The sequence below is a fragment of the Pezoporus occidentalis genome, unplaced genomic scaffold (assembly GCF_034315485.1).
Source record: "Pezoporus occidentalis ecotype Australia unplaced genomic scaffold, CSIRO_AGI_Poc_V1 ctg555, whole genome shotgun sequence".
NCBI lineage: Eukaryota > Metazoa > Chordata > Aves > Psittaciformes > Psittacidae > Pezoporus > Pezoporus occidentalis.
Window position 1 is genome coordinate 18,046 of NW_026915894.1, and position 20,643 is coordinate 38,688.

Genomic DNA, 20,643 nt, shown 5'->3' on the forward strand with positions numbered 1-20,643 from the left:
AACCCCCCCCAGCACCCTGACCCCTGCACAGCACCCATTGAACCCCCCAGCACCCTGACCCCTGCACAGCACCCATTGAACCCCCCACAGCACCCTGACCCCTGCACAGCACCCATTGAACCCCCCAGCACCCTGACCCCATCCCCATCCCACCAGCCCTCGCACCGGGCCCCGGTGTGGGTGCTCCAGCCCTGGGTGCTGGGTGCTACCGGGTCCCTCCACTCTCGCTTCCCCTTCCCAACCCTGGGCCGTTTGTGGGTGCGGGGCCGGTTTGGGGGTGACCGGACACGTGCGGGTCCTTACGGCACCCGATCCCGGTGCTGGGAGCACCCATGGGTGCGTGGCCAGGCGGGGGTGCCCGGGGGCAGGGAGGGCCCGAAGGTGACGTCCTGGCATGGTCACGGGACCGGAGCAGGATCCGGCCCGGCCGGTACTGGGGGATGCCTGGGGTGAGGAGAAGGAGCCACCAGTGCTGGGGGGGGTTCAGTGGGTGCTGTGCAGGGGTCAGGGTGCTGGGGGGAGTCAATGAGTGCTGTGCAGGGGTCAGGGTGCTGGGGGGGGTCAGTGGGTGCTGTGCAGGGGTCAGGGTGCTGGGAGTTCAGTGGGTGCTGTGCAGGGGTCAGGGTGCTGGGGGGAGTCAATAGGTGCTGTGCAGGGGTCAGGATGCTGGGGGAGTTCAGTGGGTGCTGTGCAGGGGTCAGGGTGCTGGGGGGGCTTCAAGGGTTCAATGGGTGCTGTGCAGGGGTCAGGGTGCTGTGCAGGGGTCAGGGGGTGCTCAGTGGGTGCTGTGCAAGGGTCAGGTGCTGGGGGGGTGCAGGGGTGCTGTGCAGGGGTCAGGGTGCTGGGGGGGTTCAGTGGGTGCTGTGCAGGGGTCAGTGCTGGGAGGGGTTCAGTGGGTGCTGTGCAGGGGTCAGGGTGCTGGGGGGAGTCAATAGGTGATGTACAGGGGTCAGTGCTGGGGGGGGTTCGATGGGTGCTGTGCAGGGGTCAGGGTGCTGGGGAGGGCTCAGTGGGTGCTGTGCAGGGGTTCAGTGGGTGCTGTGCAGGGGTCAGGGTGTTGGGGGTGGTCAGTGGGTACTGTGCAGGGGTCACGGTGCTGGGGGAGTTCAGTGGGTGCTGTGCAGGGGTCAGGGTGCTGTGCAGGGGTTCAGTGGGTGCTGTGCAGGGGTCAGGGTGTTGGGGGTGGTCAGTGGGTACTGTGCAGGGGTCAGGGTGCTGGGGGTTCAGTGGATGCTGTGCAGGGGTCACGGGTGCTGTGCAGGGGTCAGGTGCTGGGGGAGTTCAGTGGGTGCTGTGCAGGGGTCAGGGTGCTGCAGGGGTTCAGTGGGTGCTGTGGGGGTCAGTGGGTGCTGGGGGGGTTCAGTGGGTGCTGTGCAGGGGTCAGGGTGCTGGGAGGGGTTCAGTGGGTGCTGTGCAGGGGTCAGGGTGCTGGGGGGGGTTCAGTGGGTGCTGTGCACGGGTCAGGGTGCTGGGAGGGGTTCAGTGGGTGCTGTGCAGGGGTCAGGGTGCTGGGAGTTCAGTGGGTGCTGTGCAGGGTTCAGGGTGCTGGGGGGGGGGTTCAGTGGGTGCTGGGAGTTCAGTGGATGCTGTGCAGGGGTCACGGTGCTGGGGGGGGTCAGTGGGTGCTGGGAGGTCAGTGGGTGCTGTGCAGGGGTCAGGGTGCTGGGGGGGGTTCAGTGGGTGCTGTGCAGGGGTCAGGGTGCTGGGGGGGGTTCAGTGGGTGCTGTGCAGGGGTCAGGGTGCTGGGAGGGTTCAATGGGTGCTGTGCAGGAGTCACGGTGCTGGGGGGGGTCAATGGGTGAAGTGCTGGGGGGTCAGGGTGCTGGGGGGGTTCAATGGGTGCTGTGCAGGGGTCAGGGTGCTGGGGGGTTCAATGGGTGCTGTGCAGGGGTCAGGGTGCTGGGGGGGGTTCAATGGGTGCTGTGCAAGGGTCAGGGTGCTGGGGGGGGTTCAATGGGTGCTGTGCAAGGGTCAGGGTGCTGGGGGGGGTTCAATGGGTGCTGTGCAAGGGTCAGGGTGCTGGGGGAGTTCAGTGGGTGCTGTGCAGGGGTCAGGGTGCTGGGGAGTTCAATGGGTGCTGTGCAGGGGTCAGGGTGCTGGGGGGGTTCAGTGGGTGCTGTGCAAGGGTCAGGGTGCTGGGGGAGTTCAATGGGTGCTGTGCAGGGGTCAGGGTGCTGGGGGAGTTCAATGGGTGCTGTGCAGGGGTCTGGGTGCTGGGGGGGGGTTCAGTGGGTGCTGTGCAGGGGTCAGGGTGCTGGGGGGGGGGTTCAGTGGGTGCTGTGCAGGGGTCAGGGTGCTGGGGGAGGGTTCAGTGGGTGCTGTGCAGGGGTCAGGGTGCTGGGGGGGGGTTCAGTGGGTGCTGTGCAGGGGTCAGGGTGCTGGGGGGGGTTGTGCAGTGTAATGGGGCCCCCCCCATGATCCCATTCCAGTCTCTGATCCCTGCTGTCCCTTTAGGTCTCCGGTGACGTGAGGCATCCTCCATGGGGACAGCGGCTGCTTGGGGACAACTGCGTCACCCTCTTTGGGTGCTGCCATGGGGGTGCTGTGGGTGAGCCCCATGGTGCTGGGGATGTGGGGCAGGGCACCTGGGGGGTGCCTATGGGGTGCCCTTTGGTCAGGGTGGCCCTGGATACCAGCTCCATGGGTGCTTATGGGTTCCCCATGGTTCATGGTGGTGCTGGGGCCCACAGGAGACCCCCCAGGACCACTGTCCATGGAGGGGAGGTCCCAGCCCAGGCCTTGGCCCCATTGCCGGCCCCACAGAGGCGGGGCCCAGCCCTGCCCATCGCTGGCCATGGGGCCTGGCCACCAGCCCCACAGCATTTAGGGGCATCCCCCTGAGCATCAGCAGCACCTCCAGCTCCTCTGGCCACCGCTCAGCCCCACAGGTGAGCCCTTTGGGGTCCCACGGCGGCTGTGGGGCACCCCTCTGGGTGGGTTCCCTTGAGGGAAGGTGGGTTCATTGGGGCACGGAGAGGGGCAGCTATGGGGCTGCAGCTCTGCCCCACAGCTCCTGGCGCGCTGGTGGACCCAAGCGGGCTGTGGAAGTCCCAGTGCTGGCCCCCACTGAGGGGGCTCCGTGTGGGTCCTTGAGGTCCCCATGGGGTGACCCCACAGCAGCAGGTGGTGGTGGCGATGATCCCGGGAATGCCAGGCATGTCCCGCCGGGATGAGTCAGGCCGGGACAGCCCCAAGCAGCACAGCTTCACCCTCCAGAGGTGCCACAGGCAGCCCTGGGACATGGGTGACTCCTGCTGGGATCCGGCACTTCCAGCTCCGGCATTCCAGCACTTCCATCCCAGCAGCTCCTTCCGAGGCCTTGGCATGCAGCAAGCCCTTGAGCTCCCCGGGCAGCAGCCAGGGAAGTGCATCCCTGTGGGCAGCGATCCCGGGAATGCCGCCGGCTGCTGTGGAGGCGGTGGGAGCAGCAGCGGGAGCGTGGGGAAGGGGCCCGTGATGTGCACTGCTGGATGGTGAGAGCGAGGGGCTGGGGGGGGGGAAAGGGAGACACAGGGTGATGGGGTCCCCATGGTGCTGATGAAGAGGGGGAGAGGTTTTGGGGTCCAGGGGCTGCCGCATCCCAGCAGCTCCCGGGGCTGGGAATGCTCCTGAGGAGGATGAGGGTGGTGATGGGAAGGGGAGCATGGATGGTGATGGGAGAGCGTGAGGCTGGGATGAATGGGAGTAGGAGGGGTCTGGGTGCTCTGCCCTCACCCCGGGGTGCTGTTTGGTGCTGGGTTGGGGTGATGAGGAGCTGGGTGCTGATGAAGGGTGCTGGGGGACAGGTTTGGGGTCCATGGACCAAGGGATGAGAGAAGGGAACGCTGGGATCAGTGCCATGGAGGGGGCACAGGAGGGGACTCCCTGCCCCATCCCTGGGGTCTGTGGGGCTCCCGTTTGGGGCGCTGTGGGGGGACAACACATGGGGCTGTGATGGGCTTGGGGTCCCTCTGACAGCCCCATGCGTGCAGCGGGAACCCCTATGCGGGGCTGGTGGCCCTGCTGCGGGCAGCCTGGCTCTCGGGGAAGACGCGGCCCATGGAGTACCGGGTGGCGCAGCTGGAGGCCCTGGGCCGCTTCCTGGAGGACAAGAAGCAGGAGATCCTGGAGGCCACGGCCCTGGACGTGGGCAAGGTGAGGGGAAGGGGGGAGCCGGGTGCTGGGTGCACCTTTGGGACCGTTCATAGCCCTTCCTCTGGGTCTCGCGTGTGTGTGGGGCTCTGTGGGCATCCTCCCTGGGGTCCTGCGTGCCCCTTGCTGTGCTTCAGGGCTGCCGTGGGGCACCCATAGGTGCTGCTTCGGCACAGAGCTCTCTGGACATAGGGACCGTGTTCCCATCCCCGGAGCATTCAACCAAGGCCCCATTGGCCGATGCGAGGGGGGGACCCCGGGGATCACCGAGCTTTGCCCCACACGTGGAGTCAGGGGTGGCTTCAGGTGCCCTCCGCAGCGGTGATGTCTTGGGGTGCCCCTCAGCAGCACGGTGGCACCCGGGATTACCGGCGGTGTTGTGCAACGTGCTGGGGTTGCACATTCCTGCCGGGGCTCCTGGCGGGGACTGGTTCCACTGGGATGTGCATCCGGGTCCCTCCTGGATGCGGCCCTGCGTGTTGCAGCGCGCTGCCGCGGCAGCAGCATCCCCACCGTAGCTCTGCCTTGTGCTTTGAGCTCGTCTCCTCTCCATGTGGGTGCTTCAGGGCCCTTTTCCCCTCCCGGAGGTTTGCTGCAGCCCACCCCATGCTTCCCTCCTGGACCACCGGGAGATGCTCTCAGAGGGGTAACTGCCCTTATCACGCCGTGGGATCACTCAGCCCTAAAGGCCTTGCATCCAGGGGTGTATCCGAGCCGGCTTTCAACATCCTGCCCTCTCCCAGCCTTTGTAATTGCCTTGTTTGTGTGAGGGGAGGCCCTTCTCCTTCAGCATCAGATGGGCAGCAGAGCTCCAAGTGCGTCCTTCGCCTCTCCTAATTGCCTGTAATTAGTTCCTGTTGTCCACTCACGCGTTTGTTATGCAGTTGGACCTTCATAGTTAGATGGACAATTCACCTGCTCTTGCGTATCTGAGGTGGGTGCCTCACCTGCTCCCCACTGATCTTGGAAGGCACTTGGATGACCTCAGCTGGAATATCCCATCTCCTAACCTTGATGTCTCCTTGGAACCCTTAATCTGCAGCGGCAGTTTCCTCATCCTTGCAGTGATGCAACTCTCAAAGACGGGGCTGAGAGCATCCCCGGTGCTTCACCGGCCACCTCCTGGCCTTGCTGAGCCCTCCCGTGCAGCTCAGCCTCTTGGCAGTGACACATCCAGTGGCACTGGGCACCTGAAGGTCTCTCCTGAGGGGGCTTTGGTGGTGGAACATCAGAAGTTGCTGCCTCCGAGCCCCCCAACCCCAAAGTGGTGATGGAGGAAGGCTCCCACCCTTTGGGTGGGTTGGAGGAGTCTGAAGGATGTTGGGATGTGCTTTGCAGCGCAGGAGCTTTGCTCTTCCTGCTCTCCAGGCCTTTGGAAGGGCTTTCCTGGGCCTGCTCACTATCTTCTTGTGTCTTCCCACTGCTCCTGCAAGGACATCCTGAGCTGTGCTTCGTGCTTACAGCAGCGGAGAGGACCCACCGTGGGCAGGATGGGCCTTGGAAGCCGCTGTGGTCCCGGCTCTGGTGTCCCAGCACCGTTCCCCATCACTGTCCATGTGGGCATTGTGTCCGTTGCCCATTGGGATGGCTTATGTTGGGTTCAATTCCCAAACGGAGGCATCTCGCCCCACCTGCCTTTCTGTCTCTTCTGGGGGTCAGGACATGGGCCCAGCAGTGGGAGCATGGTCCCATCCGCTGTCTGCAGCATGGAGACACCAGCACCGGCTTGTCTGGAGCTCCTGGGGCCATTGCTTGGTCCCCCCTTGGCTCAGGGCTCCTGCCCCATCAAGCAGGTCACAGATGGGGTCTCAGGAGAAGGATAAATGTTGTGGAGATGTTAAAGGGGCTGCAGGAAACCTGTAGGGAAGGGCCAAGGGGAATGGCTTTAACCCGCCAGAGGGAGATCAAGATGAGTGGAAGGTGTCCCTGCCCATGGCAGGGGGGTGGAACTGGCTGGGCTTTAAGGTCCCTTCCAGCACAAACCTTCTCTGGTTGTGCTTAATAACTTCTACTTAATGCCTTCTGCTCCTCTTCATGGGCAGAAGAGGGGGGAGATGCCTCCTGTGGAAGGGGAGATGAGGGGGTCGGTGTTGGGGTGATGTCTGTCCTGATGATCCATGATGATGTCTGTCCCCAGCCATCCTTCGAGGCTTATCTCATTGAGATCCTCCTGTGCAAGAACGAGCTCAACAACACCCTGAACAACCTGTGCCACTGGATGAAGGACGAGCACGTGGGCAAGAACCTGGTGAGGCAGGAGCTCTGCGTTGGGAAGGGAAGAGGGGGACACTCATGGGGCAGAGCAGCTCAGGGAGGGGACAGCCCTGAGCTCATGGTCTCATTGCAGATGACACAGCTGGACTCTGCCTTCATCCGCAAGGACCCCTATGGCGTGGTGCTCATCATTGGGCCTTGGAACTACCCCATCCACCTCATCCTGGGGCCTCTCATTGGGGCCATCGCTGCTGGTGAGCTGAGCATCCAGGCTGGGGGGCCCCAAGGGCTGGTTGGCACCCAGTCACTGCGATGATGTCCTCTCCATCTCCTCCCAGGTAACTGTGTTGTCATCAAGCCCTCTGAGAAGGCCAAGAACACTGGAAGGCTCCTTGCTGAATCGCTGGGCTGCTACCTGGACAGTGTGAGGAGCAATTCCTGCCCTTATCCCCATCCCTGCCCCAGGGCCATGGTGTTCCCAACCCTGCCTTGCCCTCACCAGCACTGCTCTGAGGTGCTGCTGTACCTCCTTCCTCCGGTGTCCACGTGCCTGGGATGCTGTTGGTGGGGATGGGGACACAGCAGACATGGGTGATGCTGACCGTGGGGGACCCTTCCTCTTGCACTGCAGGACTGCTTTGCCGTGGTGACCGCTGGTGCTCAGGAGACCAGCAGGCTGCTGGAGAACAAGTTTGACTACATCTTCTTCACTGGTATGTCCAGAGCAGAGCCTGCTGTGGGGTTGGTGCAATGCGGGAAGAGGGATACCCCATTGTTCCTTACGCCTGCGCTTGCCTGCCCTCTAAGAAGTCAGAGCTCGTTGTGCTGGAGATGCGGTCTCAGGATGTGTTGGAGGCTCCAGGATGTTGTAACGGGGGGGAGCACAGGAGCCTGTAGGGCCAGGCCAAGGGGAATGGCTTTAACCTGCCTGAGAGGAGACTGAGATGAGCTCTTAGGCAGAAGCTCTTCCCTGGGAGGGTGCTGAGGCGCTGGCACAGGGTGCCCAGAGAAGCTGTGGCTGCCCCATCCCTGGCAGTGTTCAAGGCCAGGTTGGACACAGGGGCTTGGAGCAAGCTGCTCTAGTGGAAGGGGTCGGGGTTGGAACTGGGTGAGCTTTAAGCTCCCTTCCATCCCAACCCATTCCATGGCTCTACGCTTGTACCTGAGGGTTGGTGGGACCTGGCTCCCCAGCGCGCTCCCTCCCAGAGCCAGCCTGTACCTGGTGTGTTCCCAGCCCTGACTCCGCTCTTCCCTTGCCCGCAGGCAGCCCCTCCGTGGGGAGGGTGGTGATGGCAGCCGCTGCCCAGCACCTCACCCCGGTGACGCTGGAGCTGGGGGGCAAGAACCCCTGTTACGTGTCGGAGCCGTGCGACGTGCGCAGCGTGGCCCGGCGGGTGGCCTGGGGCCGCTTCTTCAACGCGGGGCAGACCTGCGTGGCCCCCGACTACGTGCTCTGCACCCTGGAGCTGCAGGAGAAGCTGCTGCCCGCCCTGCGCGAGGCCATCACCGAGTTCTATGGCTCCAACCCTCGGGAATCGCCCGACTTCGGGCGCATCGTGGACCAGAAGGAATTCCAGCGGCTGCGGGCGCTGCTGCGCAGCGGGAGGGTGGCCATCGGCGGGCAGGCGGAGGAGGAGGAGCGGTACATCGGTGAGGACGTGGGGCTGGGCGATGCTGGGAGCCCCTGTGCTGGGGCACCGGGTGATGTGATGCCGTAACCCTTCCCCACAGCTCCCACGGTGCTGGCGGACGTGCTGCCCTCGGATCCCATCATGCAGGAGGAGATCTTCGGGCCCATCCTGCCCATGGTCGTCGTGGCCAGCATGGATGAAGCCATTGAGTTCATCAACGAGAGGCCGCGGCCGTTGGCCGTCTACGCCTTCTCCAGTGATTGCAAGGTGTGTGGAGGGCATGGGACAGGAAAGGGGGGGTGAGGAAGTAGGGCGTTAGGGCTTGTGCCCAACTCACTGAAGCCCCAGAGCATGCTCTGAGGGGGCTTTTGAGCCCTGCTCTGAGCACATGAGACTGGTGGATGAGGTGGGTGATGATGAGGTGAGACCCCCACTCTGGAGCGCTGTGTTCAGCTCTGGGGCAGCAGCACAAGAGGGATGTGGAGCTGTTGGAGAGGGGCCAGAGGTATCCATGGGGATGCTGCGAGGGCTGGAGCAGCTCTGCTCTGGAGCCAGGCTGAGAGAGCTGGGCTGGGGCAGCCTGGAGAAGAGAAGGCTCCTGAAGGGGAGACCTGAGAGCAGCTCCAGTGCCTGAAGGGGCTGCAGGGAACCTGGAGAGGGGTTTGGGACAAGGGATGTAGGGACAGGCCAAGGGGAATGGCTGGAACCTGCCCGAGGGGAGACTGAGATGAGCTCTGAGGCAGAAGCTCTTCCCTGGGAGGGTGCTGAGGCGCTGGCACAGGGTGCCCAGAGAAGCTGTGGCTGCCCCATCCCTGGCAGTGCTCAAGGCCAGGTTGGACACAGGGGCTCGGAGCAAGCTGCTCCAGTGGAAGGGGTTGGGGCTGGAGCTGGAGGAGCTTTAAGGTCCAAGCGTTGCCGGTGGAACCAAAGTGTGAGGCCCACGTCCACCTCCTCTGCCCCCCTCCCAGGTGGTGGCCCAGGTCCTGGAGCGCACGAGCAGCGGTGGCTTCTGTGGCAATGACACCCTGACACACATGACACTGACCTCGCTGCCCTTCGGTGGCATCGGTAGGTGCAAACCCCAACCCTGCCTGTCCCTGGCCACCGGGAGCCTGAACCGCGCTGGCCACGGGTGAGGAAGGGTCCTGGTGGCCCCAGAGCTCCGTGGTGTGCAGGAAACCCCTTCTGCACCTCTAGGACTTCACCAGAGCCCTTGGCTTCACTGCACAAGGGCTGAGCTCTCGGGCTTTGCACTGTGAGCTTCTCCTCTCCATGTTTGCTGTCCCAGCCACCACATTCCCTGTGTGTGTGCAGATGGTCCGTATAAAAGGTTGGGAATTCTCTACCCCTTGGTTGTTTCCCTGCTATTTCTGAGCAGTGTGGGGCACTGTGGGTGAGTTTTGTGCCAGGGTTGGGCTCCTGCCTTGCTCAAGTGAGAGGGAAGCGTTGCTCCTTTTGGTCTGTCCTCACTATGGAGCACATCAGCTCGTTGTGCTCTTGGATAGGTGATGGCTAAGTGGATGGCTCTTCCTCCTCCAGCCATCCTGGTGCTGGATTGGGGCCCTCAGCATCCCTCAGGAGCAGACTTGTGCCTTCATTCTGCCTTTTAGGACTAAAACAGTGCGGGCAAAACTCTTGTAACCATCTGGAGAACCTTCTTATGGTGCCTTGGGGATGGGCAAGACAAAGAGTTTGTGGTCTCCAGGGGCAACAACAGTTGTATTCTCAGGTGAAACGTGAGGTCTGCTCTGCCCTGGGCCCTGCCTGGTGCATTATCCCCGGAAAACAGGAATCCTCTCCCAAAACTTTCCCAACCTCCTGGTCTCCAGAGTGTCCTCACCTCAGTCTGCTGCTGCCTGTGCTCAGCAGCTTGCATCAGACATAATGGGACACCACAAAGGCCAACCACAATTAATTCCTCACCTGCCTGTGGCTCAGGAACAATCCTTGGTGGTTCCTGTTCCAGAACTTATCTTTATGGAAGTGATTCAGCCAAACTACCTGGGATGAGGAGGTGAAGCCAGGGTGAGCTCATCACCCGGCTGAGATGGCATTTGTCAAAGCTTCCACACCACAGCAGTCATTGGGCTTTTAACCACCCTGTGCAGCCTCAGGATGAAACCAGCCCCGGCAACTGGGAGAACTGGTGGTGATAACGGGGGCTCCCAGCTGGAAATACTCTGGGAAGAAGCTGAGCTTCATAGGGGCCACACTGGTAGCTCCTCACCATGGGGAGAGAGAGGAGATTGAGAGCAGCCCAAGGAGAAGGACTTGGGGGTGTTGGTTGATGAGAAAATGAACATGAGCCGGCTTCAGTGTGAGCTCACAGCCCAGAAACCAACCGTGTCCTGGGCTGCATCCAAAGGAGCGTGACCAGCAGGTCCAAGGAGGTGATCCTGCCCCTCTGCTCTGCTCTCGTGAGACCTCACCTGGAGCATTGTGTGCAGTTCTGGTGTCCTCAACATAAAAAGGACATGGAACTGTTGGAACAAGTCCAGAGGAGGCCACGAGGATGCTCAGGGGCTGGAGCACCTCCTGTATGAAGACAGGCTGAGAAAGTTGGGGCTGTTGAGCCTGGAGAAGAGAAGGCTGCGTGGAGACCTCAGAGCAGCTTCCAGTATCTGAAGGGGGCCTATAGGGATGCTGGGGAGGGACTCTTCATTAGGGACTGCAGTGACAGGACAAGGGGTAACGGGTTCAAACTGAAACAGGGGAAGTTTAGATTGGATCTAAGGAGGAAATTCTTTCCTGTGAGGGTGCTGAGGCACTGGAATGGGTTGCCCAGGGAGGTTGTGAATGCTCCATCCCTGGCAGTGTTCAAGGCCAGGTTGGACAGAGCCTTGGGTGCCATGGTTTAGTGTGAGGTGTGCCTGCCCATGGCAGGGGGTTGGAACTGGATGATTTTAAGCTCCTTTCCAACCCAACCCGTTCCTTGATTCTATGATTGAGGAGCTGTAGAGCTGGAAAAGGCCAAGGGAAAGGCGAGGTCTCCATCGCCACATCCCCGCTTCCAGGAGCAAAGCTTTCCCTGCGTCACGCTTGGAGCAGGCAGGAGCAGAGCCCCGGGGCAGGTCTGGACCTGTGCTCTGTGTTCCAGGCTGCAGCGGGCTGGGCAAGTACCACGGCAAGTTCACCTTCGACACCTTCAGCCACCAGCGCGGGTGCCTGCACCGCAACATGGGCCTGGAGGCCCTCAACGCCCTGCGCTACCCCCCCTACAGCCAGCAGAAGCTGGGCTTCCTCACGGCCGCCTTCGAGGTGAAGCGCAAGGGCACCTGCACCCTGCTCTGAGGCTGCTCCGCACCCTCCTGCGGTCAGGATGGGGACGCCTCGCGGCGCCGCCGGTGTCCTCCTCTCCTCCCTTTCCCCCTCCTTGGCCTTGGGCAGCGGGATGGGCGCCTCGTCCTGCACCCGGTGGGCTCCACGGTGGACTCTGCTCTGCATCCTCGGCGTGGACACGAGATGGAGGGGCCAAAAGGTCTTCTTTTGAGCCCAAACGTCCCGTCCCCTGAAGGAAATGGTCCCCAGGAGGATGAGGACCAGCAGTTCACCCCATCCCCTCTTGGACGGGCCTCTCCTGGATGAACCTCTCAGGAGGATGAGGACCAGCAGTTCACCCCATCCCCTCTTGGACGGGCCTCTCCTGGATGAACCTCTCAGGAGGATGAGGACCAGCAGTTCACCCCATCCCCTCTTGGACGGGCCTCTCCTGCATCAACCTCTCAGGAGGATGAGGACCAGCAGTTCACCCCATCCCCTCTTGGACGGGCCTCTCCTGGATGAACCTCTCAGGAGGATGAGGACCAGCAGTTCACCCCATCCCCTCTTGGACGGGTCTCTCCTGGATCAACCTCTCTCTGCCTTCTCTCAGGGCTGGCTGCTGCTTTCCTGCTCTGTGTAACCTTGCCTGTAGTAAAGGCAAGTCTTTACCTTGCCTGTAGTAAAGACTTTGCATTGAGCTCTGCTGCCTGGCCTCCCCTTGCTTCATCACCCAGCTTTGGGGCAGGAATCCATCAGCTGAGCCCCAGAGATGGGTGCTCAGAGCCCCAGTGTCCCCGTCCATCACACAGACACCCGCAGGCACAGCATCGCACCCTGCTGAGCTCCATCAGCCCCTGTGCTGGGCACTGGGGAGGCTGCACCTCGAATCCTGTGCTCAGCTCTGGGCCCCTCACTGCAAGAGAGACCTTGAGGTGCTGGAGCGGGGCCAGAGAAGGGAACGGAGCTGGAGCAGGGCCTGGAGCCCAGGTGTGATGGGGAAGGGCTGAGGGAGCTGGGGGGTTCAGTGTGGGGAAGAGAAGGCTCAGGGGGGACCTGATGGCTGCCTCCAAGTGCCTGAGAGGAGGATGGAGCCAGGAGGGGCTGGGCTCTGCTCCCAAGGAACAAGGGATGGGACAAGAGGAAACGGCCTCAAGCTGCACCAGGGCAGGTTTAGATGGAGCTGAGGAACAATTCCTGCCCCAGAGGGTGCTCAGGCATTGGAACAGGCTGCCCAGGGCAGGGCTGGGGGTGCTTAGAGGATGTGTGGATGTGGCTCTTGGGGCCGTGGGTCAGTGGTGGCCTTGGCAGCGCTGGGCAGTGGTTGGACTGGATGACCCTAAAGCTCTTTCCCAACGTGGCTGACTCCATGGCTCCACGACCATCCCATACCTGGTGGCTGCTGTCGGGGTGCTCCAGGGATGGATCTGGGGGCACGGTTTGCATGCCAAGTGCTTGGGGCTGGAGCGGAGCCAGCGCTGAGGTGCGGTGGGGCAGAGGAGGAAGCGGGCAGCCTCCCTCCGCAGGCTGTACCAGCCCCCAAGGCAGCAGCCAGCCTGCCCCACACCTCAGCAGGGTCCTGGCACCCCTCCTCTGGGCAGAGCACCCCGTTAGTTACCTGCGCTGGGGAGCTTGTGCTTTCCATCCCTTGGAATCCTTCGCTGTGAAGCTCCAGCCCCGTCCTGCTCCCTTGGGATCATGGAAACCAGGAGCATCTTCCCAGAGCCTGGCACCCAGCAGCTCCCGGGCAGTGGCACTGGGAATGCTCCTGAGGATGATGATGGTGGTGATGGGAAGGGGAGCATCGATGGCAATGGCGTGAGGTAAGAGAATGAGGCTGGCATGGAGGGGAGGCTGACGGTGCTTGGTGCTCTGCCGTCACCCCAGGGTGCTGTTTGGTGCTGGTGTGGGGTGATGTGGAGCTGGGTGCTGAGGAAGGGTGCTGGGGGACAGGTTTGGGGTCCAGGGGCCACCACATCCCAGCAGCTCCCGGGGCTGGGAATGCTCCTGAGGAGGATGAGGGTGGTGATGGGAAGGGGAGCATGGATGGTGATGGGAGAGCGTGAGGCTGGGATGAATGGGAGTGGGAGGGGTCTGGGTGCTCTGCCCTCACCACGGGGTGCTGGGTGATGCTGGGTTGGGGTGATGAGGAGCTGGGTGCTGATGAAGGGTGCTGGGGGACAGGTTTGGGGTCCGTGGACCAAGGGATGAGAGAAGGGAACGCTGGGATCAGTGCCATGGAGGGGGCACAGGGGGGACTCCCTGCCCCATCCCTGGGGTCTGTGGGGCTCCCGTTTGGGGCGCTGTGGGGGGACAACACATGGGGCTGTGATGGGCTTGGGGTCCCTCTGACAGCCCCATGCGTGCAGCGGGAACCCCTATGCGGGGCTGGTGGCCCTGCTGCGGGCAGCCTGGCTCTCGGGGAAGACGCGGCCCATGGAGTACCGGGTGGCGCAGCTGGAGGCCCTGGGCCGCTTCCTGGAGGACAAGAAGCAGGAGATCCTGGAGGCCACGGCCCTGGACGTGGGCAAGGTGAGGGGAAAGGGGGGAGCCGGGAATGGGGGACCAGAGGCTGGAGGTGCCGCGGGGCTGCGGGCGGGCAGGGGGTGGGATGGGGCTTGGAGCATCCTGCTCCGGTGGAAGGTGTCTGGGCGCACGCAGGGGTTGGAGCTGGAGGAGCTTTAAGCTCCCTTCATGCCCAAGCCCCTGTGGGTCTGGCGGGAGCATCCCCCTGCCCGTGCTCCTCCACCCCGTTCCTTCCTGGGCCCTGGGCTCTGCTTCCTCTTCCTTGCGCCCTGCTGTGAGCTCCCAGGTGCCTCTGCTCTGCTTCCCCTTGGAAAGCCCCGTGTGGGCTCTGCCTTGGCTTGGTTGGCATCGCCTGCCCCATCCACCCGCAGGGGTGATGGATGTCAGCAGTGGTGATGGATGTCACTGCAGTGGTGATGGATGTCAGCAGTGCTGATGGATGTCACTGCAGTGGTGATGGATGTCAGCAGTGCTGATGGATGTCACTGCAGGTGATGGATGTCAGTGCAGCGGTGATGGATGTCACTGCAGTGGTGATGGATGTCACTGCAGGTGATGGATGTCAGCAGTGCTGATGGATGTCAGCAGTGGTGATGGATGTCACTGCAGTGGTGATGGATGTCAGCAGTGGTGATGGATGTCACTGCAGTGCTGATGGATGTCACTGCAGTGGTGATGGATGTCAGCAGTGGTGATGGATGTCACTGCAGTGGTGATGGATGTCACTGCAGGTGATGGATGTCAGTGCAGTGGTGATGGATGTCACTGCAGTGGTGATGGATGTCACTGCAGGTGATGGATGTCAGCAGTGGTGATGGATGTCACTGCAGTGGTGATGGATGTCACTGCAGTGGTGATGGATGTCAGCAGTGGTGATGGATGTCAGCAGTGGTGATGGATGTCACTGCAGTGGTGATGGATGTCAGCAGTGGTGATGGATGTCACCGCAGTGGTGATGGATGTCAGCAGTGGTGATGGATGTCACTGCAGTGGTGATGGATGTCACTGCAGGTGATGGATGTCACTGCAGTGGTGATGGATGTCAGCAGTGGTGATGGATGTCACTGCAGTGGTGATGGATGTCAGCAGTGGTGATGGATGTCACTGCAGTGGTGATGGATGTCACTGCAGGTGATGGATGTCACTGCAGTGGTGATGGATGTCAGCAGTGGTGATGGATGTCACTGCAGTGGTGATGGATGTCACTGCAGTGGTGATGGATGTCACTGCAGTGGTGTGATGTGCTGATGGGTGTCACTGCAGTGGTGATGGATGTCAGTGCAGTGGTGATGGATGTCACTGCAGTGGTGATGGATGTCAGCAGTGGTGATGGATGTCAGCAGTGGTGATGGATGTCACTGCAGGTGATGGATGTCACTGCAGTGGTGATGGATGTCAGCAGTGGTGATGGATGTCACTGCAGTGGTGATGGATGTCACTGCAGTGGTGATGGATGTCACTGCAGTGGTGATGGATGTCACTGCAGTGGTGATGGATGTCACTGCAGTGGTGATGGATGTCACTGCAGTGGTGATGGATGTCACTGCAGTGGTGATGGATGTCACTGCAGTGGTGATGGATGTCAGCAGTGGTGATGGATGTCACCGCAGTGGTGATGGATGTCAGCAGTGGTGATGGATGTCACTGCAGTGGTGATGGATGTCACTGCAGTGGTGATGGATGTCAGCAGTGGTGATGGATGTCACCGCAGTGGTGATGGATGTCACCAGTGGTGATGGATGTCACCAGTGGTGATGGATGTCAGCAGTGGTGATGGATGTCAGCAGTGGTGATGGATGTCACTGCAGTGGTGATGGATGTCACTGCAGTGGTGATGGATGTCAGCAGTGGTGATGGATGTCACCGCAGTGGTGATGAATGTCACTGCAGGTGATGGATGTCACCGCAGTGGTGATGGATGTCAGCAGTGGTGATGGATGTCAGCAGTGGTGATGGATGTCACCGCAGTGGTGTCACCGCAGTGGTGATGGATGTCAGCAGTGGTGATGGATGTCAGCAGTGGTGATGGATGTCACTGCAGTGGTGATGGATGTCACTGCAGTGGTGATGGATGTCACTGCAGGTGATGGATGTCACTGCAGGTGATGGATGTCAGCAGTGGTGATGGATGTCACTGCAGGTGATGGATGTCAGCAGTGGTGATGGATGTCAGCAGTGGTGATGGATGTCACCGCAGGTGATGGATGTCAGCAGTGGTGATGGATGTCACTGCAGGTGATGGATGTCAGCAGTGGTGATGGATGTCAGCAGTGGTGATGGATGTCACCGCAGGTGATGGATGTCAGCAGTGGTGATGGATGTCACTGCAGTGGTGATGGATGTCACCGCAGGTGATGTATGTCAGCAGTGGTGATGGATGTCACTGCAGGTGATGGATGTCAGCAGTGGTGATGGATGTCAGCAGTGGTGATGGATGTCACTGCAGTGGTGATGGATGTCAGCAGTGGTGATGGATGTCACTGCAGTGGTGATGGATGTCACTGCAGTGGTGATGGATGTCAGTGCAGTGGTGATGGATGTCAGCAGCGGTGATGGATGTCAGCAGTGGTGATGGATGTCACTGCAGTGCTGATGGATGTCATCAGTGCTGATGGGTGTCACTGCAGTGGTGATGGATGTCACTGCAGTGGTGATGGATGTCACTGCAGGTGATGGATGTCACTGCAGTGCTGATGGATGTCACCAGTGCTGATGGATGTCACCAGTGGTGATGGATGCCCTTCACATCACCCGCAGTGCTTCCCCCTCGGCCCCAGGTTCCCTTTTCCTTGGAAGAGGCCCCACCGCGCTGTTCCCCTCCTGCTGCCTCCCCCCCGGAGGAGCCGCCCCGCTTCTTCCACCTCCCTCCTCCTGCTGCTGAGCCATGGTCCTGCTCTGCTCCCCAGCTCCTCCTTCCTGCAGGCTCCCCCTCCACAAGGCAGGGGTTGGAGCTGGGTGAGCTTTGAGGCCCCTTCCACCCCAAACCAGTCCACGATTCCATGAGCATCCCTTGCGCAGGCGTCCTTTGCTTCCTGCGCTCCCTCCTGCAGCCTCAGCTGTGGGTCTTCTCCAGGCTTCCTCAGCTCCCTCTGCCCAAACGCCGACAGAACAGGCCCCAAAAGCTGGCTGTTCCCTTTGCCACCCCATTTCCTGCCAAGTCGTGCCTCCTGGGTGGTGGGTATCCCTCGGGACCGGCTGGTTTGAGCCTTCAGGGGTGTATATAGGGATCATGTGCATATAGGGATCATGTGCATATAGGGATCATGTGTATATAGGGATCATGTGTATATAGGGATCATGTGTATATAGGGATAAGGCGTATATATGGATAAGGTGTATATGGGGATAAGGCGTATATAGGGAAAAGGTATATATGGGGATAAGGTGTATATAGGGAAAAAGTATATATGGGGGCGATAAGGGGGTAAGGTCTATATAAGGTCTATATAGGGATAAGGTCTATATAGGGATAAGGTGTATATAGGGATAAGGTGTATATAGGGATAAGGTGTATATAGGGATAAGGTATGTATATAGGGATAAGGTGTATATGGGGATAAGGTCTATATAGGGATAATGGCTCCTTGTCCTCAGCCCCCCTTCGAAGCCGAACTGGCCGAGATCCTCCTGTGCAAGAACGAGCTGCACGCGACCCTGAACAACCTGAGCCAGTGGATGAAGGACGAGCCCGTGGAGAGGAACCTGGTGAGAGCAGGGCGAGGATGGGGCCAGGACCCGCGCCCTGCGCAGAGCTGGGTGCGATGGGGCGCGGGGATAGGGGCCCGCAGCGAGGAGATGGGGCACTCACGGGGTGGCTGTCCCCCAGGCCACGCGGCTGGACTCTGCCTTCATCCGCAAGGAGCCCTATGGCGTGGTGCTCATCCTGGGGCCGTGGTGCTGCCCCGTCAGCTTCCTCCTGGGGCCTCTCATTGGGGCTGTCGCTGCTGGTGAGCTGAGCATCCAGGCTGGGGGGCCCCAAGGGCTGGTTGGCCCCCGGTCACTGCGATGATGTCCTCTCCATCTCCCCCCCCCCCAGGCAACTGTGCTGTCCTCAAGCCCTCCGAGATGACTAAGAACGTTGAGAAACTCATGGCTGAGGTGCTGCCCCGTTACCTGGATAGAGTAAGGAGCAATTCCTGCCCTTATCCCCATCCCTGCCCCAGGGCCATGGTGTTCCCAACCCTGCCTTGCCCTCACCAGCGCTGCTCTGAGGCGCTGCTGTACCTCCTTCCTCCGGTGTCCACGTGCCTGGGATGCTGTTGGTGGGGATGGGGACACAGCAGACATGGGTGATGCTGACCGTGGGGGACCCTTCCTCTTGCACTGCAGGACTGCTTTGCCGTGGTGACCGCTGGTGCTCAGGAGACCAGCAGGCTGCTGGAGAACAAGTTTGACTACATCTTCTTCACTGGTATGTCCAGAGCAGAGCCTGATGTGGGGTTGGTGCAATGTGGGATGGAGTTCCCACTGAACCCCTTGCTGGTCCTCACCTTTCCCATCCATCTGAGTTGCTGGGCAGCATCCCCTTACTGGTCCGCTGTGAAGATAGGGCTCATTGTGTTGGGGATGTGGTGTCAGGATGTCCGAGCATCTCATAGCCATAACTGGGGTTCGTAATGGTTGAACTGGGATGGGGATGGAGGGTGGGGATGGAGGTGAGGGCTCAGCATCCACCGAGGTGGGTGCAGGACAGGAGTGGGGCTCGACACGGCCCTCCCGGCTCCTCATCGAATGGTTTGGGTTGGAAAGGACCTTAGGCTCATCCCTTCCCAAGGAAGTGAAGGCCATGGCTTGGGCTGTAGCATAGAACCACGGAACCCACCGGGCTGGAAAAGACCTTTGAGACCACCACGTCCAACCTTACCCCAGCACTGCCAAGGCCACCCCTAACCCACGGCACTGAGGACACGGCTTGTGTGCCCATGCTGGGCTCCTACCTCAATCCCTTGCCCGCAGGCAGCCCCTCCGTGGGGAGGGTGGTGATGGCAGCCGCTGCCCAGCACCTCACCCCGGTGACGCTGGAGCTGGGGGGCAAGAACCCCTGTTACGTGTCGGAGCCGTGCGACGTGCGCAGCGTGGCCCGGCGGGTGGCCTGGGGCCGCTTCTTCAACGCGGGGCAGACCTGCGTGGCCCCCGACTACGTGCTCTGCACCCTGGAGCTGCAGGAGAAGCTGCTGCCCGCCCTGCGCGAGGCCATCACCGAGTTCTATGGCTCCAACCCTCGGGAATCGCCCGACTTCGGGCGCATCGTGGACCAGAAGGAATTCCAGCGGCTGCGGGCGCTGCTGCGCAGCGGGAGGGTGGCCATCGGCGGGCAGGCGGAGGAGGAGGAGCGGTACATCGGTGAGGGCTCCGTCTGCACCCGTGTGCTTGGGTCCTGGGGAGGGTCCCGTCAGTGATGGACGGAGGGGACGCTCCGGGAAGGCTCCCATGGGAGTCCTGGAGCTGGACGCGTCGGCCTTCCGCAGAGGAGCGATGGGGTTCGGGGAGAGGAGCAAGGCGTCCCCTCCAACCTCTGCTGCCTTGGGGTGGCTCCTCCGCAGCTCCGACCGTCCTGGCGGACGTGCAGCCCTCGGATCCCATCATGCAGGAGATCATCCTCGGCCCCATCCTGCCCATCGTCGTCGTGGCTGGCGTGGATGAAGCCGTTGAGTTCATCAACAGCCGCGAGCAGCCGCTGGCCGTCTATGTCTTCTCCTCTGATGACAAGGTATGGCCCAGGGGCTGCGCTCGCCCCATGCTTGCAGGTTGGACCTGCTGCCCCTTGTCCAACCTGGTGGATTCTATGGTGTTAAAGCAGGCTCCTCCTGCAAAGCTTTGGTTCGGAGCAGCCAGGCCGGGTGGTGGGGAAGGGTTGGGGCTGGAAGCAGGCTCCGAGCCTCACCTCCACCTCCTCTGCTCCCCTCCCAGGTGGTGGCCCAGGTCCTGGAGCGCACGAGCAGCGGTGGCTTCTGCAGCAACGACACCCTCATGCACATGATCCTGACCTCGCTGCCCTTCGGTGGCATCGGTAGGTGCAAACCCCGTCCATCCCTGCTCGCTGCGGGCTGAGCCTCAGAGCATCCCTGCCACTGCTCAAGGCCAGGTTGGACACAGGGGCTTGGAGCAAGCTGCTCCGGTGGAAGGGGTCCCTGCCCGTGGCAGGGGGTTGGAGCTGGATGGGCTTGAAGCTCCCTTCCAACCCAACCCATTCCATGATTCCACTTGGGCATCCATGTAGACCACCTCCATGGTCCTCTTCAAATCACTCCCTCGGGAAGCTTGGCCACGGCCAGCGCTCCCCACGATGCTGGTGTTAGAAAGCAGCTGGATGAAGACGTGGTGCCAGGCACAAGTCTCCATCACCGGCTGCCCCGAGAGGGGAGCTTAAGTATCATAGAATCCCAAAGTGGTTTAGGCTGGAAGGGACCTTAAGGCTCATCCCATCCCATTCCAACCCCAACCCCTTCCACCGGAGCAGCTTGCTCCAAGCCCCTGTGTCCAACCTGGCCTTGAGCACTGCCAGGGATGGGGCAGCCACAGCTTCTCTGGGCACTCTGTGCCAGCGCCTCAGCACCCTCACAGAGGGTCTTGTACCAGCTGGTGGTGAAGGGGACGGGATGAAGGATGCCCCCATCCAGCCGCCTGGAGCCCTGTGCTCTGTGTTCCAGGCTGCAGCGGGCTGGGCAAGTACCACGGCAAGTTCACCTTCGACACCTTCAGCCACCAGCGCGGGTGCCTGCACCGCAACATGGGCCTGGAGGCCCTCAATGCCCTGCGCTACCCCCCCTACAGCCAGCACAGGTTGGGCATCGTCTGCGCTGCCTCCGGGGTGAAGCACAAGGGCTCCTGCACCCTGCTCTGAGCATTCCCTATCCAGTCTCCTCCCTCCGTGATGGGACTG

General features: G+C 61.5%; 2 protein-coding genes across 2 annotated transcripts; both read left to right on the forward strand.

Moving 5' to 3' along the window:
• Positions 1-3,324: 3,324 nt before the first annotated feature.
• On the forward strand, positions 3,325-11,311 carry LOC134173822 (aldehyde dehydrogenase family 3 member B1-like). Its single transcript, XM_062638234.1, has 9 exons — positions 3,325-3,473; positions 3,972-4,134; positions 6,269-6,379; positions 6,479-6,599; positions 6,684-6,769; positions 6,977-7,058; positions 7,609-7,995; positions 8,077-8,243; positions 11,074-11,311. Exons 1-9 carry the CDS (start codon positions 3,325-3,327, stop codon positions 11,236-11,238), a joined length of 1,431 nt encoding a protein of 476 aa, XP_062494218.1. The 3' UTR covers positions 11,239-11,311.
• A 1,516-nt stretch (positions 11,312-12,827) lies between these two features.
• Positions 12,828-20,643, forward strand: LOC134173825 (aldehyde dehydrogenase family 3 member B1-like). Its single transcript, XM_062638240.1, has 10 exons — positions 12,828-13,057; positions 13,604-13,766; positions 17,355-17,465; positions 17,587-17,707; positions 17,797-17,882; positions 18,090-18,171; positions 18,717-19,103; positions 19,304-19,470; positions 19,671-19,770; positions 20,411-20,643. The coding sequence occupies exons 1-10, from the start codon at positions 12,933-12,935 to the stop codon at positions 20,602-20,604; spliced, it is 1,536 nt and encodes a 511-aa protein (XP_062494224.1). The 5' UTR covers positions 12,828-12,932; the 3' UTR covers positions 20,605-20,643.

Bases quoted from the DNA above. Each gene is read 5' to 3' on its own strand.
- LOC134173822 (XM_062638234.1), top strand. From the start codon at position 3,325: ATGCAGCAAGCCCTTGAGCTCCCCGGGCAGCAGCCAGGGAAGTGCATC. The intron at 6,770-6,976 runs GTGAGGAGCAAT...CTTGCACTGCAG, and splicing joins TGGGCTGCTACCTGGACAGT to GACTGCTTTGCCGTGGTGAC. The intron at 7,059-7,608 runs GTATGTCCAGAG...CCTTGCCCGCAG, and splicing joins TGACTACATCTTCTTCACTG to GCAGCCCCTCCGTGGGGAGG.
- LOC134173825 (XM_062638240.1), top strand. From the start codon at position 12,933: ATGGAAACCAGGAGCATCTTCCCAGAGCCTGGCACCCAGCAGCTCCCG. The intron at 17,466-17,586 runs GTGAGAGCAGGG...GCTGTCCCCCAG, and splicing joins AGCCCGTGGAGAGGAACCTG to GCCACGCGGCTGGACTCTGC. The intron at 19,104-19,303 runs GTGAGGGCTCCG...GCTCCTCCGCAG, and splicing joins GGAGGAGGAGCGGTACATCG to CTCCGACCGTCCTGGCGGAC.